General features: G+C 40.4%; 1 protein-coding gene across 1 annotated transcript in view; it reads left to right on the top strand.

The window, feature by feature from the left end:
* Window positions 1-19,349, top strand: part of HHAT (hedgehog acyltransferase) — a 393,415-nt gene that overhangs the window by 91,639 nt on the left and 282,427 nt on the right. Inside the window, exons 5-7 of the mRNA XM_074949317.1 lie at window positions 3,648-3,761; window positions 9,734-9,928; window positions 13,940-14,152. Of these exons, the coding sequence (XP_074805418.1) occupies window positions 3,648-3,761; window positions 9,734-9,928; window positions 13,940-14,152 (522 nt within the window). The remainder of the gene's footprint in view (window positions 1-3,647; window positions 3,762-9,733; window positions 9,929-13,939; window positions 14,153-19,349) is intronic.

Genomic DNA, 19,349 nt, shown 5'->3' with positions numbered 1-19,349 from the left:
AGTTGTGTGGAGAGATTTCTGGCAGGACTACTTCTAGTACATTGGTTTTCAACCTTTGGTCCACTGACTATGTCTAAGATTTCCAAAGGGGTCTGCACCTCCATTTGAAATTTTTTAATGGTCCGCAATTGAAAAAAGGTTGAAAACCACTGGACTAGCAGTAAGGATTGCGCTGGGTGTTGAAATAAATTTCTTCAGAGAATCTTGTGTTTAATGGGTGTTCCCTGGAAAATGAACCTAAAGCTGAAATAAGGCTATCTGCAAAACAAGCTCTTTCAAACATTGCTTGGCTCCGTCAGAGGGTGACAGTGGGTCTCTTAATAGTGACTGGTCCACTGACCCCACTTGGGCTTAAAAAATGGCACCTGGGCCATAGAGCAGGTGAGAGCTGCCTGAGACGAGGAGACTGTAGGAGGTCTCTTGAGGAAGGTGTAGGTGGTTCCTGGAGGAAGGCTGTAGGTAGAACAGCAACAGAGGGGTTTGCTGGCTGACCTTCCCATGCCTGAGAGCCAGGGCTGAAGGCCAGACAGCAGCAGAGGTGAGTTGCCTGCTGACATTGAAGCTGAAGCTGATGAAGGACAGAGAGGGCTGGAGTCAGGGGAACAGTGGAAGGGCCTACCTCTTGGCTTCTCTGGAGCAAAAAGGTTAAAAGACCAGAGGAAGTGAAGGATGCTCCCCTGGAGAGGATGAGCTCCCAGCAGTGAGGCTGTGGGGGTTCCTGCTGAGAAGAGCAGGGTTGCATTCCAGCTGGAAGGGCTGGCAGAAGGACTAGAGAGGACCACCAGAGAGCCCAGGTGAGACAGAAGATGGAGTGTAGCATGAGAGGCATTGAGGGACTAGATATCTTGGGATTTTAAGGACTGCATGCGTTGGGGTGATAAATGGACTATGTTTTGGGACTTCTGTCCTGGACCATTCAGACTGTTTTTCTAATAAACTGGAACCCAGGAGGGGTGTTGTTGAGGCAAGGAAGCGTGTGTCGAGTTACTGCGGACTCTGAAGGAGGGGAACCAGAGGCAGGCATGCCTGTTCTGCTGCTGGAGGCTGACCCCATGACAGGCTCCCCCATCTATATTAGCCTCTTTGAAGTCCTCCCTGAGGAGGGAATAGGTGGTGCAGGTTTCAAAGTTTCAAACTTTTTGAGCTGAGCCCCCGACCTTTGAGTTATAATGTTTGGTTGCCTCCCTCACAACCCAGACAAGCTGGGTGGCCTACTGAGGTGAGTCAGGGGGTGGAGGTGGCGCTTCTTCCCCAGACCCCGCTGTGTGGAGCTGGCTTGAGCCCCGCTGGCCCCTGCCCACCCAAAATAGAAGTCAAACTACACCTATGCCTGAGCGCTCCCCTCTCCCTGCTGGGCCCTAGAGTTTTTATAGCATGTTGTGGGGGGCCTCAGAAAGAAAAAGTCTGAGAACCCCGATGTAGGCTGTTTTTTCCCATTGTTGAAATGGCTTAGTCTTTTAAATATGTGTGGTCTGGACAGGTGGGGGGAGATGTGATATTCAGAGTGGTTTTTACACATATGTTCTTCAAAAGCTGGTAATGATACAAAATGTGGCAGAACAGAGAGCCCTACACTGAGGGCAGGTCATTCAAAATAGGAGCCTCACTAGGGTGTGGTTCTGGAATACTAGCAGTTTTCAATGGCGTCTCTGGCAGTACTCCAGTTTTACGGGCCCATTCAAGCCTGGACCTCATATTTGCTTCAGACTGAATTAAAGGGATGGCTTGCAGGACTGGGTCTCAAATAGCTAATTCAAAACATTCAGGTAGAAAAAGAATGAGCCTGTCTTCCTTGAAAAGTTAATCATAGAATTATAGAAGAATAGAATATCAGGGTTGAAAGGGACCTCAGGATTTCTAGTCCAACCCCCTGCTTAAAGTAGGACCAGTCCCCACTAAATCATCCCAGCCAGGGCTTTGTCAAGCCTGATCTTTAAAACCTCTAAGGAAGGAGATTGCACCACCTCCCTAGGTAACCCATTCCAGTGCTTCACCACCATCCTGAAGTATTAGAATTGGCTCTAGTTGACTGGCTTGTGTTCTATGATTGAGAATGGTGGGAAAGTTGGAGGAGAGACTGGAATATCAGGGATAACAAATCACAGGATGGGGAAGGAGCTATGTAATATTTTTTTGAAGCTAAAAGCTTGAGTGGGATTTTGCTTCAGGAAATTGATCTGGAGTTTATCCTGGTGTGATTTGTACTGCCATTCCAGGAGTGTCCCTGAAAACAGTTACTATGATCTGCTGCAGTATTTTGTGGTTGATGAGCCTTCTAGTGGAAGTTTTGCAGTTTCTTATTTAGAATCATATTAACTTTGTTTATTGAAAATTTTGTATGCAATTTTCTTGGTCTGGGTAGAAGTTTGTGTAGATTGTTCTTTGTGCTGCCTTATGAAATTCTCTTTCTTCACTTAGCATGAGCATATAGTGCTTACTACCCTGAGTAGTCCCACTGAAGCTGGTGAATTCAGCAAGAAACACTATGATCAGTAGTATGAGCATGTCTCAGGACTTAGGAAAACAGGCTGTTTCAAAAAAGTGTTGGTTGTGATCAAATCTGGGTGGGAGGCTAGGAGCCAAAATTGCATGTAAAAACCATTATCAGGCATTTTCTTGGATCAGGGCATTTTATAAAATTAAAAATTATTCAAATATTGGAAGATCATCAGAGTAATTAAACAGAATTAAGCTAAAGCTAATGTGTTGCTCTGAGTTAGTTTGAAACTTTGTTTTGTCATGAGTAAGGGTGGTGCATAGCTGTTCTGCCCCAGGAACAGTCCAGACTCGATTATAATTCCTTCTGTGGTTTTCTTCCTTGCTCCGTGCGGGAAAGTCATCTGCACCTCCTTTTTACCGCGCAGATTACTTCTTTCCTCATGCTAGCTCAATTCTGCTGACTGGTGCACTGGGCATGGCACCAAAGCTGCAAAGTATACAGTTGCACTAAGGTCTGGATAGTAACATAATCTAGTTTAAAGCAAGTTATTTGCTGCATAGTTGAAATCCACACTATTGTCCTCTTGTGTTCAGATACTGGTAAACAGCCACGTACTACTGTAGTTTGAAAATTCCATTTGATAATCCTTGTGTGGAGGACTGTCATATTGTTTCTGACAGGCCTCCTGGAGAAATCTCATTACTGTGAACATACCACGTAGGTATTGAGTAAATACTGATGAATAGAGAGAGAGCCCTTAAAATCAGGAATCTTATTCTGTGCTGAGTCTGTGCTTCCTCACTTGTATCTACATTTTTCAGTGCTGAGATGATACATGTATTTATGTGCTTGTGCGTATGTTTTATAGTTTGAAAATGTTTGATGCTTTGGTGGGAAAATTAAAGGAGGGTCACCATCAAATCAAATTTGGCCCCAAATTTTGGTTTTACAAGATATAAGACCAATAGAAATGGTTCCACAAATTTTAAACAAATTGAAATAATTTGGAATTATGGATGCTCATCGCCTCAGAAAATCTGACCCTGCTACTTTAACAATATGTGTAGATTCCCTTCAGACGACGCTCTGTGGTATTGGATCGTAAACCTTTGTGTTCTATTCAAACCTTTCCCTCTGTTTCATCAGTACACTCACTCACCGCACCCAGTTTTGAAACATGTATCAGTCAATTCACTATGTATTCTAGGATCCCACAGACTTTGAGTGGAGCTTCTGGATGGAATGGGGAAAGGAACGTATAATATGGCTTCTGCTTGGCCATCTAATGGTATCTCAGATGTCAAGGCTCTTTATGGAAAAGGTATGAATGCATGTGTTTTGCAGGAGTGCACCTTATATTTTTTCAGTTAGCTGTGAGACCTGGAAAATAGAACACTTATATTACAAATTGTTGAAAAGTATATTCTGTAGAATGAAAAATTCTGACAAGTTGTATCTAGGAGATATAATTATTTATGGCCCAGTTCTGCCACCTTTACTCAAATAAGGAAGCAGTCCCATTTAAATCAACATAAATAAAGCACACCTCATTGTGAGTAAGGTTGAGAGAACTGGGCCTATCGTTAGGAACTTAATACTTTCCTGTGAGAATACTCAAAAGTGATGTTGGATAATGAGGACTTGGATATGCAGGATATTTGGGACCAAATCTGATACACGTTGTGCAGGTACATGATAGCCAAAAGCAGCATGTCTCTGCATGGATGGGCAATTATACCACAGACCTAGTACAGTGTAACTCTGTTCCTCCATATGTGCTGTGGAGAAGAGATGTCCGAGGTAGGCTTTTTTCCATTGGCAAATGTAGTTGTTGAAACTGAAATTTTACACTGGAAAATATTGGAATTATTTTAATGAATTCTTTAATTTTTTCCAAAGCATCATTTAATCCAAACATTTTGCTTTGTTTTTAAGTGCTTATTTTAACTGAACCATTTCTATTTGAGGAGTTGATTCAAATAGAAAGAGTTAATTTCAAATTGATATTTCAACTTAAAATGTCTTTTTAAAGTGAAATGTCAATTCAGAATGTTTCAGTTCCAATTGACATTTTATTTAGATATTTAATTTCACAGTGTCAAAACATTTCATTTCAACGCTTGCATGTGAATATTTCATTCTACAAAAATTGTATTTTTTTTTTCTTGTTTGGTCCTGAATCAGGACAAAACCAAATATTGGACTTTCCTGGAGGATACAAATTATGTTTTCTGGCCAAGCTCAACTGGGAAAATTTTTCATCTCCCTCAATCTGCAAAGACAGCCCCCCTTAGTACCATAAACCCACATTTTCAGAACTCAGAGGACAGGGAGGATTGTAAAGTGACTAAGCTGTATATAAAAATGTAGCAATTTTAATGTCTAATATCTGGGACCTTCTATGGCTATATAGAACCATTAGAAAGCTGCTTTGAAACTCTTGTTCCTATCCTATAGGAATGCCATTTCAGGCACTTTTGCAGGACTGAATATTACCTGTTCTGGATCATTGAAATTTTGGAGGGAAAATCCACAAATGAGGGGGAAAAGAAGGAAACATTTTTGTGGTAGGTTGATTTAAGGTGGGGCGGGGGAATAGTGGCTGTATGAAACTTCTCAGTGGTTGTGCTGGTCCTATTAATTTTCAGTGGCAGTGCAAGAAATGACTTGAGGACTGCCAAAGTTTGGAGCCGATATAATGGATTTGTTCACTCCCTGCCTCCATAATTTCATAAAGGAGATGATAAATAAGGAAGTAACAAACACTCAGGCACGTTTCCATTTTGGGAAGTGTTTTATACCTTCCATCACAAACTCTTACCATCTTTCCCAATCACTTCTATCCTCTGTATCAAATCAGTCCATCTACCAGCTCTTCCTGTTCTCTATGCTAACACCACCAAGTTATCTCTGCATATTATCATTTTACTCTGCCATGAAAACAAATCCTGCCCTTCTTGCTGCCATCGATCACTTTCAACTCCCTCAATAGCAGCTTAGCTCAATTCCTCTCCATCAGTGTCCCTGTCATCAAATTAATTCAACCCTCCATCGCTAAATCTTTCCTTGTTCTTGAATATGGCTGAATTATTTTTGCTGAAATTTCCCCAAAATTTCAGCCTGAGGCTGATGTCCAGAATCAAAAATTTCAGCCCACGCAGTTAATATTTGGCAAAAATATAAGTAACTGAAAACGAGGATCAGATAATGGGAAGTGTCACGTAATTTTAATAGGTGGTGTTACCAGCCCTGCCTATAATAATTTCAGCAATCTAGTATGTAAAAATGGGGTGTCCTTTAATAAATCATATTCTTGGTTTACAGAGAGAGGAAGGGGACCAGCTTATAGTTCCTTAGCATTAATCAGCGATGAAATTATATGGAACTTTGAATCTGAAGTTGAATCATAATCATGTTGTATCTCAGAAAAGAGTAATTTAATAACCCTATTGTTCTGCTTTTATTGATCTGCTTCATTATGCAGATGGTTTTTTTAATAAAGACAAAACCTGATTTCTTTCACTGTTACCTTTCTTTATAGAATGCCAAACATTTGTGCTTTGGGGGCAGTGCAGAATGTGTAACACCAGGTATTACAGCAGTTTCAGTTGAGAGGTTTTATAAGGCTCCTTTGAGTCCCTAAAGAGATTGTCTCAGATGGGATGGAGATGTGACTGCCAGCAGTTATGGTCCATGGAATCTGTATTTGAACACTAGGGATTCCCTGCGGAGATCTTGTCATGATACTGCCTGTGACCTTGCATCACTTTTTTTATTTCTTTGTGCTAGCTTTTTTCGTAGAACTTGGGTGATCTTCTGTAAATTGAGAGTAAACTTAAAAGCATTGATGCTGTGGATGTAAGAAAAAGAAGGTGAATGTAATGAACTGGTCTTTTGAAAATGGCAGGTGAAGGGCAAGAAGTGTAGTAGTGGTAATCATAATAAGAAAATGTTCTTCACAGGAATCATCACAGTTGAATAGGCCATTGATTCATCTTGTCTCTGAGAGTGCAACATGTCAAATATTTAAGAATATCTTCACTATACTTAATTGTGTAATAATGTAAAGGGGAAATGATGTTTTGTCTCCAGCTGAGGATCAGTTTCTGCCCTTAAGCATTCAGAATGATGGCCCTGGTAATTTTATCCAAGCTAGTGTAACTGCAGATATACTGTGCTTATTCATATACATACCACTGTGCAGGTGCTCTGCAGGGACTTTTCTTCTAGGGTTTTGGGAACCAGAGCAAGGTGTTACAGAAGATCTTCGGGGTGGGGGGTATCTTAGTCATGGATCCTGCAGATTCATGGGGTTGGAAAGCCTTGTGTTCCCATTAGAAGGAATAATTTTGAAAGCATATGCCAGTTTTAGTCCCTTCTTCAGTTTGTCCACAAGAAATAAAGGATCTAACCTTGTAAATATCTACGATGGAATTTATTTGCTAACTTGTTTGTGTAAATATGATGGATGCCAATAATGTAGAAGCCATAAACCTAATTATAATCGAGGAATATTTGAGTAACTAATTTACAGTCACATTTGTTCACTTCTAATTATTAGCCCCATGTCTTGCGGTGAATAGTTCACTGGTCTTCTGAGTCATGTGATTCTTTAACTGTCATGTCCTGTCCTAGAGACGTGGATTTCAGTTTCCTTGTAATGCTTTGCAGGAAGAAATTATTTAAAATATGGAAAACTAGAGAAAAGAGAATCTAACAATTGCACTAAACAGTCACACTAGTACGAAGCTCCATGTCAGTATTTGAGTTGAATGCTCATAGAGGAGCCAAAGTTTAGATGCACTAGAAGAACATCTTTTTTCCAATTTTGTGGAGGGGTCTCAGCTACTCTTGTGTTAGTGATTCTCAGTGCGACTCTCTCTCCATTTTTTGAGTTCAGATTTATAATGAGTAATTACATAAGCTTATGTGCATTGTTTAGATTTCAAATCATGTCAAATTATGTAAAAAGCAGCAAGAGGGTTCTTTTCACAGTTGGAATCACTTCAGTAGTTTCTTCTTAGCATCTTGTTGATGCTATTTTCATCCTCAAACACTGCTTAAAGAGAGGCAGAGAGAGACACAGACATCCAGACAAGCAACTTCAAGAGCTTCAAAGAACTGCTGATGCATGTTGAACATGTCAGGATAATGTTCTCAGTTCAGATGTTTACTACACATACTACTGTCCTTACCTTACCTGGAGCCCTCTTGAGAGACCCCAGAAAAATCCATAAAACTCCTATGTTATGTTGCAGGATTTTAAACTGCCATTTCTTTTTTAAAATATATTTTTATTGCCATTAATACAGGCAAACTTAATTTTTTCAAAATTTTAAGGCAAATAATATGAACAAATAAGACTTTATTATTATGATTATTATTTGTATTATGGTAACATGGAGAGACCCCAGTCAGGATGGGAGCTGTGTTGTGCTCGGTGCTGTATGTGTATGTTTATAGGTGGACATGAACCTTCCCCTGAAGAGCTTAGCATTGGTGCTATACTGATGTGTTTTAATATAAACCCATGCAGCAATGCACTGTGAGAGTGCATGTACAAATTGTCTTAGAACCTATGAAGCTGATTAAATTTTAGCTAACAAAACCAAAAGTTTCTTATTGTAGGTTTCCTGGTCTGCCAATTTGAGACATTTCCTGCGTATTTAAATTCATAATCCTAACACACTAATACAGTGTTTTGCATTTGTTATAAACACACTGATCAGATTTAAGTGCACACATTTATGTATATCTGCCTAGCCATCTGCTTACAGAAAAGTCTAGATAGGGCACAATATGGCATATAATAATTGTAATTAGAAAGTGCCCTCACTGAAGTGCTCCTGGTGGTTCACAAATAAGTTAAAATACAATCCTATTGAAATAATTAAGCAAACAATATTTGGTGTCATTAACAATGAAAAGGAGGTGTGGAGGGGAGACTGGTCTGAATGTAATTAAAAATTAACGCTGCTTTTCAGAGAGATTTTCAGTTTTAAAGCAGTGAGGACAGGGCTGAGGTAGAAATCCAGGGGGAGCAAATTCCACAATCTAGGTGCCGCACTATCTCAAAAGTTTGATCACTTGCCGACCTTGTGTTCCGTGTGGGAACCTTACGAGGTGGGTGTTGTCAGTGTGCCGGTCCTGCCAGGATGAGGCTTATGAAGAAGGTCTTGAATATGGTCAGGTGCCGGTGCTGATTGCTCTTCATTTAGCTGTGAGGCTCAGCAGGGATCTGTGAGGCTTGCTAGTCATGTGCCCTCCCCATTCCATAAGGACACACATCCCTCCTGTTAAAGGGGAGGATAAGGGGCAAATCTGTGAGAACATGCAGAGCTTCAAGAAAAGCCTGCTCCTTCTGTTGGATTTTCTCTGGGAGGGAAACACTGGGCCTAGTGGTCTGTGTTTGGACAGATCCAAGTTTGGTTCCCTAGTTTCCTGGGCTTGCAGGCCTGATTATGGTGTTGGAACAGTTTTTATAGTGGGGGTGGTGGAAGCCATTGAACAAAACTGTAAACTCTGTATATTATGGAAACTACTTCAAGTCAGGGGGTGCTGTTGCACCCTTAGTTCCAGCACCCCTGCCTTAGTCCTTGGTGGAGGAGAAAGAAACTCTTGCTTTTCTCTAGCTGTCCCATGACTGATGCACAGAGCAACACTGATTGGCTCCTGAAGGAGCTGTGTCCAACTCTCTTCTTTGAGTATTTTTGATAGTAGCAAATGGTGGAGGCAAAGAGTTTTATACAAGAATCCTCCTGTTAGGTGGGAGGTGGCAGTAGTACAGCTCACCCGCACATAGCAAACTATAAAACAATGAGGGGAAAGAAATGTGGGCAGGGACACTGGGGCAATTCCTCTAAGCATATAAATAGCATCAAATGATCTTTAATGTCCATACAGAGCAGAGAATGCTTCAGTGTTAACGTCTCATCTAAAGGGCCCTCACAGAAAAAACTGTGTGGAGCTCAGATTCTCTAACTTGAAGAAAGAAGCGATTAATTGATCCTATCAGAATTTAAACCTCTGGTTCCAGGGAGTCCTTGTATTTCACACCTGATATTTAGATCATTAGGCATTAGTACTATTCTCAGGTTGATATTTTGTGTCTATTTATTTTTGCCATTTATTAAAAACATACAGGTTTGTTTAGGTAAATATCATGTTTTAGGGGGGCTGTTTAATTTTTACTTCTATTATTTTAAATTAAAATTTTTACTTCTATTATTTAAAAATAATATTCTATTTTAAATATTTTAATTCTATTATTTTAAATCTCTTCTTTTGTTCCAGTACAAACCCTGGTGTCTAATGACATACGGGATGGTGGCCTGCTGGTTTCTATTAGGAATCAATGGCTTGGCAGTGATTTTGCTACATATAGCCATTTCATTTTCCGTGGCTCAGTTTCAGACAGCAGTCCTGACATGGCTGTGCTCACTACTTTTGTTATCAACTTTGCGCGTACCAGCTGTGGAAGAAGCAAAGGTAATTTTTTAGCGTGATCAAAGTATGGTATTTATTTATCATGATCTTGGACAACATTTTATTGCAAAACCCTTATCAGCCAAATCACTTTTAGTTTTGCCTAGGCAGAGATGGGCTCAAAAGAACTTTCTAGGTGCTAAGGTGCAGTAGGTGTTGGTACAGTCTTTGACTGTAGCATCTCATTTGGAAATGTTAATAACCTTGCTGAGAACTCCCTCTAGTGGGCTCTCTCTCATATGTATTGTCATGGTGTGTTGTGGCCCTGAGTACTAAAAGATAACTAGATGCATAACAAGGTTGTTCTACAGAGTTTCATGTTGGTGTAAACTGAGAGGAGAACTATGAGGCAGATAGAAGAGCCTTGCTCTCCATTGCAGCTTCCTTGTTCTCTTTTAAACAATAGATGAAATCACTGAATGCAATAAACTGTACTGTATGCTCAAACTAATCTGATTTACCCACTTTCTTTAAGCCCTGGCTATGTTTTAATTAAAACTGCTGTCTGTGGACTTCAAAACCATTTATCTACAGCTTTGCTTGCTTTTATTATTGTCATCATTGTCTTCAAATTACCTTTTTATGATGCCTTTCCTCCCAAAGGATTCTAAAGAGCAGGTGAATTGATGAATGAAATGAGTGGTCTTACATATGAGGTTCTATTTCCACATGTTAAGTATCCTCACACCTTCTTGTCAACTGTCTAAATGGGCCATCTTGATCATCACTACAAAAGTTTTTTTCCTCCTGCTGATAATAGCTCATCTTAATTAATTAGCCTCTTACAGTTTGTATGGCAGATTCCACCTTCTCTATATGTGTGTGTATATATATCTTCTTACTATATGTTCCATTCAGTGCAGCTGATGAAGTGGGCTGTAGCCCACGAAAGCTTATGCGCTAATACATTTGTTAGTCTCTAAGGTGCCACAAGTACTCCTGTTTTTCTTACAGATGAGGAGCATCTGGATTATTTAGTCCTGAGAGAACGTTAAAAGGCAACATAAGTGATGTACTTAAATTAGTCAAGGATTGTTATAAAATCAAGACTGAATAGCCTTTTTGAGGTTGGTGAACAAGCCAGAACTAAAGGTCTTACAATTAGGTGCAGGAGGGAACATATTAAAAAAGAATTGGGGACCTTTTGCAGAGAGAGTGGTGAATAGGTGGAATGGGATTCTAGTTGAGATAGTAGACTCAAAATAGTAAGACTTGAGCAAAAGTTGAATGACTATATGGAATTTAATAAATTAAAGAGGTATTATTCATTTTCGTGTTTTGGAAGGAGCCAGGTGCCTTTTCAGGGAGTCAAGAGGGAATTTTTTCTGATCATGCTTTCCCTTTCAGATGCCATCCCACACCTGAAAAGGGCCCAAGACCTGCTTCTATGCCTACATTGCACCAGTAGTTGACATAAAAAGTTAACATTTATAGTAGAATGATTGTTTATATGTACACAACTCTTGATGTGCATTGCCCCATGTAGCAGAGATCGTAGTCTTTTAGGCAACAGTGTTGACCAATGGCTGTGCCCCTCTCCTGAGGGCATGAAAGGACAGAGTAGGGCCAACTTCCTCTGTTCGTTCCTTGGCTGAGAGATGAAGGAATTGCCAGTGTCCTTATTACGCAGCCTAGTTTACCCAGTTTTTCTTGTGACTACTGGATATGGTTAGTTGATAGCAGTAGTACTAGGGTTAGCTTTTCATAGGTTTTAAGTATTGTTTACAGTGAGGTTTCATCTGGGTAACTTTTAAAATAATTTTTTATCTCTGTGGCTGAACAGAAATCTCCTTGTTTCAAATATTGCTCTTCATGCCACATGGCCATTCTCCTTAATGATGGCCATTCTAAAAGTTTGTTTTGTTTAGGTGAGGGTCCAAATGCTCTATTTGTTTTTCAAATAAGCGAGAGAAGCTCGCTTGAAGCTGTTCCCATTAAATAAATCTATGAGACTGGCCTCAGATTTGGGCATTCTGGACTTCGGAGCCGTCGTCTTCAAAAAATGCACTGGCACCTACAACTGCTTGGTTTTGTGCCTCTTCTACTTCTTCCACAGAGGCTCCTTCTCTGAAATCTTATCTGACAAGGGTAGCACACACTATCATTCCTCTGGGGAACATAAAAAGTGGCCACCTTCTCAGGCACCCTCTAAGAAAAGGAGACAGAAATCTTCTCACCAGGTCCCTGCTAATGGTAGTTCAAGGCATCAACATGGTCTTTTTTGACACCCTAAAGCACACTAGTACACGTCCTTTTGGTATTGTTGAAGAAATAGTCCCTTGCAGGTACCCACACTGATAATGCGGTACCCTATAGTATACCTCATGATATGGATTTTTCTGCCACTCCCTTTTCCACAGTCTAACGGCTATAACTGAAATTCTTCCAGATATTTAGACTTCCTTTTAATCTGTAGCTCCTAGTTCGATCCCTTGCACAAACCCTAGACATTCCGCTCTCTTTGGTGTTTACACCCTTTGAATACTTTAATTGGTTTTGCCAGTATTCAGTTTTTATTCATGAGCTAGTTCCTCGAGACTCTTCATCGTTTCTGTTGCTCTTTTTTGAATTCCCTCAAATTTGTCAACATACTTCTGATACTGAGGCACCCAGATCCGAATATGTTTGCATCACATCCATCAGGAGGAGGATTACGTATATTACCAACCTAACCCTTTGTGTAAGAAGCCTACAAATTTTTTTGCAAGGTGTGTAAAAAACAAACAAACAAAAAACCCCCCCAAAAAATTAAAGGTGAACCCCCGCCTTCCACACCTCCAGTTGTTGGAATTTTTGGATTTGAGGTCTAGCTCAAAATTAGATTCAGCATGTCTGTTGCTTCTTGAAATATGGCATTATTCATGGGAAATAATGGGGGTTATCCCTTGTCATGCTGATTGGTGTTATGTGCATAAAGCCCTGTGCATCAAAATGAAATTATATGCCTTAATGTATATAGGTTATTTTGATGGAGCGTAGTATATGATAAACAAGTGCTTCACTAATGCTCTCTACTTCAAGAGAGATGTATTCGCTCTAATTCAAAATGCAGATTTTTGTTTCATATCCCAGAGTTGCTTAGTCAAGCTTGGCAGTTTCTCTTTAATGACTGTGGGTTTCTGAATTGGAAAATGAAGCCTATTGCTCTAACAGTTGGATTTGTGCCAAAACAATGGTCGCTAACCATCCTTTAACTGACTGGCGTAGACTCAGTTTTGCTATCTTCATCCTCTGCTTCCTTTCACGGGCTTATGGATTTGAAAGAAACTGTTCTTCGCTTGTGAATAGATTTATCCTCTCTCCAAAAGACACTTTTATTAGGACTGACAAACTCATTTCTCTTTGGTTCCAATGCATGGTGCAGTAGGACAGGATCTTATCAAATGGGGGGATGGGGTGGAGGGCTATCAAATCCACTATAATATAGATGTTACAATCCAAACACAGTTCACTGACATGTGGACATTCACCAAGTCTGTTAATTACATTGAAAATTTCCTGCCCTTGGCCTCTATACATAGCTCACCTTTGTGTCTCCCCTTCCCCAGTGCACGAGAATGAAAGGAGCAGGCAGCTGCTGCCACTGAGCCACCTTCCCGCTACTCCACTGGCCCATGTGGGCTGCAGAATTCTTGCTCTAGACAGGCAGGGAGCAGCCTCTGTCTGCAGGAGCCAGCAAGCCCTGCAGCGGCCTCTGTTGGGGCGGCCGGAACTGCAGTCTTGTCATAACTACTGAGGCTACCAGCAGTATCATTTAGCAGCTCCAGCCTCAGCTTTCGCTCAGCCTGAAACCCTGATATGCCAAGGAAATAAGTGTAAATAGTGCCGCCCCACTATGTACTGGCGCCTCCCCAGGGAGGCGCACGCCATAGTTTGAGAGTCTATATTAACTGCCCTTTATCGATGATGGCCTAAGGACTAGTGGACTGCCAGTAAGAATGTTGATTGTTTGATAGCTACGTTTATAACATGATAGGATTTTGATATCACACCGTTCTTTGTTTTGTTTTGCAGAGAGGGTGGTACGACACTGAAAATGAGTACTACTTGCTGCTCTTCACCCTGACTGTTCACTGCCTCTACTACACTAGTTTCAGCCTTGAATACTGCTGGCATGGCTCTACCCAGAAGAGGTACTACTCATTCTTTTGGATGCTGGCCTACATGTTCTACTATCCTGTGTTCCACAATGGACCCATTATGACCTTCAATGAATTTACTAAGCAGGTAACAGCACTTTCAAGCTGATACAGCTCTTGGTTTTTGATACATCTGGTGTGGACTGAGGGCTAAATCCTCTGAGGTGCTGTGCACTTCCTGCAAGATTCCCAGCACCCTAACATATTACCTTTAATGTGGGGGTTGACAGCGCTGGGCACTTTGATAAATTGGCCAGAATGGGCTCTGAAAGAAGGAAGACAAAAGCGTGAAAATTAGTTGGAGGTCTTGAGCTAAAACTACATATTATTAAACATTCCCTAAACTTCAGAAGATTTTGGTTCTGGATCCAGACTTTGAAGCTCAGGCCTATATCTTGAAAATAACATCTGAAAAGCTGCTAAACAAATTGGTGACCTCTTTCCAGCTGCCAGATGTATGTATGCAAGCTGTATTAAATTAAAATGGGAAAGAGATGGGGGGTGGGGGTGGGAGAGCAGATTCTTTCATCTTTTGAGAGGTGGTGTCGTTAATTAGATGAACATTTTGGATAGGCAGAGCCTAAAATTCCCTTTAATCCATTACTTCAGATGGTTCTTTTGATAGCATATTTTAAAATGCTCCTTGCAGACGAGTCTGAGTTAAAAGTTTCATTTACAGTTATCTACTTGAGAAAAAATTCTCATTGATGAGATTTTCAAACACACTAACATTAAGTATATTTTCTATCTTCATCTTCCCCTTTTTAGTATGGCTTGAAGTACATTGCATGCGGGAAAGAGGAGAGCACTGAGAACACAAGCTTAGGTATTACCTGGTTACACATCAGCCATAGAATAATACTGAATTCACAAAAAACTAGTGGTTAAAAACTGAGTATCTGTTTCATTGATTGAGTGACAGATTGAAGGAAAATGTCCAAATAGGTCTAAAAATCTAGGGATCTGGGTAAAGATGGGGCTGATTTAAACTCAGCCTTAGTTTTCCACATATATTTTTTATTTATCTTCTGCATGAGACTGTGAAGGCTTGGAGATACGAATATCTTAATTCCTTTTTGAAATAGATATATTTTTTTTTCAATCAACTAGATACCTTAGAAAACCCACAGTGGGAATGTAGTAGTTTTCATTCGTGCATTTGGTGATTTCAGTGCCCAGTGTCCGTAACTGAGTCTAATATATGGTTTTCTCCTTCCTGGATGTTGTAAGGGACTTCTATTTCCATGTGGGCTTTAGAAAAACAAAGTAATTTAGTTGCTTTAAACAATACATCTATCACTGAATTTGACAACATCAATGACATAGAGACAGGTCAGTTTTGAGCAAGTCAGTGAGGGAACTTTTGACGCTGTTACTAGATATCTTTCTGTTGTGGGTATCACAGGCAATACACCTTATTCAAATAAAAAATTACCAGAAAATGAATAAATTGCTCTTTGTCATTTTTCAGTTTTTCTTGCATGACAACAGGTCCATCTATGCCTGTTGTGTTTCTAACATGCCCATCATCATATATCTAAGTGCTGAACAAAAATACAGCCCTACTGTCTTCCATACAAAGATGGGAATTCCAACATTCCAATATTGTTGTTTTCCTGAACAGCAGATACCAATGTAAGAGATATTTTGATGCTTGGGCTCAGTTCAAGCTTATGCACTAAACAAAGCCAAGTTGAAAGTCAGCTAGAAAATTACACGTAAATAAGAATGAAAGAATTTTCAGTATTAGTCCCCAGAAAATTTGTGATTCTTATCCTTATCCTGAACCAGGTGTTTAAGTTTTGTAAAGCCAAAATTACAGGAAAGTCTTGGAGGTGCCAGATTTGGGGGTCTTAAGATAGAGAACATTCTTAATTTAGTGTGTTTTCTGGGCACTATACCATATGTAGCATATGAAAAATGATAAGAAAAGGTAAACCCTTCCCACCATCCCACACAGGTGCAGTGGAAACAGAAATTATAGGGTCATCATGTGTATATGAGTGATAAAATCTTTCTTCAGCTGTTCGCAAATCCTTCATTTTGTTGCATTGAATGTGTCGTAGCTGGCAGTTGATGAGTATTCATTGGACCACATTTTCCCCTGACGCTGGTTTGAAAGCTGCTGATAAATAGTTTAAACATCTATTTCCAAACTTTTGACAGCTGAGACCCCCTTTTTAAAAAAAAAAATGAAACCAATCATGTGCCTGAAACACTGCCATGTGGTGTTAAAGGTCATCTCATCTTAATTTATACATCTCCTAGGCTCGTCTTTTACGCCCCCCTCTCCCAGGGGACTCTGCCATAATTCTTCATGAAATTATTCTTTCTCTCCTTTCTTATGCTTTGGTGAGCAGTGGAATAACTAACAATGTTGCCATGTAAATGATCATCACTGGGATATGAGTTACTATCCATTCAAATAAATGGCACAGTTTAAACCTCAGAACTGCTGTTTCAGGTGCTCTACAAATTCATGTACATGTCTCTGCGTTGGTTACACTTGTTTCACAGTTTGAAGCTTTTCTTTGAAACCATAACAGGTAAAGACTAATTTTTAATTAAAATGAAAGCTGAGACTCTGGAGAAAAATTGGGCATCCAGTTTGGCTAATCATTCACACCTCTCACTTTGAGAAATGCAGGACACTGCTACCCGGACTTGGATAGTGCAAGAATAGTAACAGGACAGAGACTTTCACCTCTAGGCAACCACTTCAGATAAAAGCCTAGATTGGTAGTAAGCAAAAGTCATTAGTTGGCTCTGTGGTGTCCTGTGTCTCTCTGGTAGCTTACATGAAATGAGTGGATGACCTCAGTCCAGTTCTCTGAATGGCTAGGAGCCCACACCACAGAAATCTTCACCACTGTTGGCACCAATTGGCATCCTAGATAAGTCTCCATAGAAATGGCGTGAAGGCAGTAATACTCTCACAGCCTGGCAATACCAAGTCACATTGGTGATATGGCCTGGGTGAGCTTGCCCGTTTGCTATGTGTGTGCATGCTGTGTCTGATCTCCTGAGAGGCATAGACTTCTGGTTTCAGTGCTATCAATCAGCCACCTTTAATAAAGACTATATTTGTAGAAACCATTGCAAATGAACATTTCTACCCGAGGCACTTGGTGCGTAAGTGTACTGTGAGGGACTGATGATTTCAAGGTACAAGGCATGTGCAATAGTAGCACAGACATACCAGCTGGTCGCTAAATACAGCAATGAGATATGCTTTGCAGTTAAAATTTTATAAAAGTCAAGGTACTTACAGTGTATGGGGATTGCATCAATGAAAAGCCAACTTGTGACACACCAGGACGCTGAACAGAGGCAAGAACATGGTCTAGCATAGTTAGTCTAGCATCTGTCCAAGTGAGTGCCATTGTAACCAGCTAGATATTACTCCAACGCTTTACTTAGGGATGTGGTTAACTTTTGGTGACTGGCTTGTACTTCTCTCTCTCTGTCTCCGTCCTCCTCCCACCTGGCTAAAATGAATTTAATCACATTAGAGTGAACTTGGGCAGGCTCAGTGACAGGAAGAGAGATGCTTGTCACCTGGTGCAGTGGAGAAAAAGATTCCCTTACTAAATAGATACATGATGAAAATACAGTTAACAAAAGTAGAATATGCTACACTTTTAAGAATCAGTAGAAGTGACCTAAATTTGGGGTATGTCTACAGCAAAATCTGTACGTGGGCTAGCCAGCATAAGCTAGCTTGAATCCAGCTAGTGCAGGTAATGATAGCAGTGAAGACAGTGCTGCACAACCTTCAGAGCAGGCTAGCGAGAAAAGAATGTACCCAGGGTCCATGCCAGCCTTGTACTACCCACACTGAAGCCCGCACTGTGGTGTCTTCGCTGCTATTGTTTGCGCTTGTTGGGTTCAAGCTAGCGTGGGTAGGCTAGCCTGTGCACAGCTTTGTTTTCTTTTCTGAGGATATGTCCGACATTTGGACACTCATTTTCCATTAGAATGAGTAGGAATCAGGTGTCCAGTTCCCCTTTGTGGCTTTGAATAGAAAAATGAACACACACACTGATACTGCATTGAACCGTGACTGACAGAAGTGCCAGAGGAATTAAAGGGGCCGAGTCAAGTGATTTTTCAGTACTTTGAAGAAACTTGGTCTCTTCAGAGTACTCACTGCCAGTGAGATGTCATTAAGGGAGATGAGTCAGAAGAGCAATAGCATCTGGAAAACTCATTGAAAGATGTAACAACTTATCAAGTAATTTTCTAGACTTCACTAAGAACAAGGCAATCAATTGTGCATCTACAAAGCCCTTTTCAGGAGAAGAACAAAACTGGTGGGGAGAAAATTCAAATGAAGATGGTGTTTACCTTTTAACGTTAGCTTAGATGAAGACTGAGGAAATATTTCCTTATTATATATCATTTTATAGCTCCAAAAGCATGCTAATCACTTCAAAGAAAATATAGCAGACACTGTCCCTGCCACAAACAGACCTAAATTTTAGGCATGAGACAATGAGTCGGGGAGAGACAAACAGTAGAGGAGGATGCTGGTTACTGCAATATGATTGCATTTGAAGTATGCATATGCCTATCTTGGTGGTTCTGCAAGATTTGATTTTTAAACAAAAATTAAAAAGGAAGATAAGGTTATTAAATAATTCATATTATTGACTCCCTTGTAGGTGTTGCAGAAAAACTGCATTTGTTGGAGCGACTTAAATGAGGACCGGGTAGTGACTTGGCAGATATAGAGAGGAGTCTGAATGATAATTAATTAGCAATTTTCAGTAGCTCTATCCAGGCGCATGAGGTATAAAGTATGTTTATGGCTGTTATCATAAAAAAGAAGGAGAATTGCAGAAACACTTTATTAATCTTGGGAGTGAGAAGAATGTTGCTGTTTACCATGCTGGAAAATGGAGTTGCAGAAAATGAAAAATAGCAAAACTATTCTATGGCAGAGAGCTTTCAGTAATAATGCTTTTACTTTGTTATAATTGCTTTGCAAAAGTGGGATGGTTTGACCTTTTATTAATAGTAGTCTGCGTCTGGCAGCTGTGCCACAGCACCATCCAAGATCGCTTAATCAAGGCTGTCCCTCTACCTGTGGGGAAGGTTGGCGTGAACTCCACTATCCCTGGAATGGACAGTCACCTGTGACCAGACATCGTCATTACTAACAAGGTACAGAAGAGGATCCTCATGGTGAATGTCACAGTTCCTTTTGAGAACAGGACTGTGGCCTTCTTTGATCCCCAAGCTCAAAAAAGGAGAAATACGCCACCGGATGATGCCCTGAATGC

The sequence above is a fragment of the Natator depressus genome, chromosome 3 (assembly GCF_965152275.1).
Source record: "Natator depressus isolate rNatDep1 chromosome 3, rNatDep2.hap1, whole genome shotgun sequence".
NCBI classification, from domain to species: Eukaryota; Metazoa; Chordata; order Testudines; family Cheloniidae; genus Natator; species Natator depressus.
The sequence above is the reverse complement of the archived record's forward strand: the minus strand, read 5'-3'. Positions and strand labels throughout refer to the sequence as shown.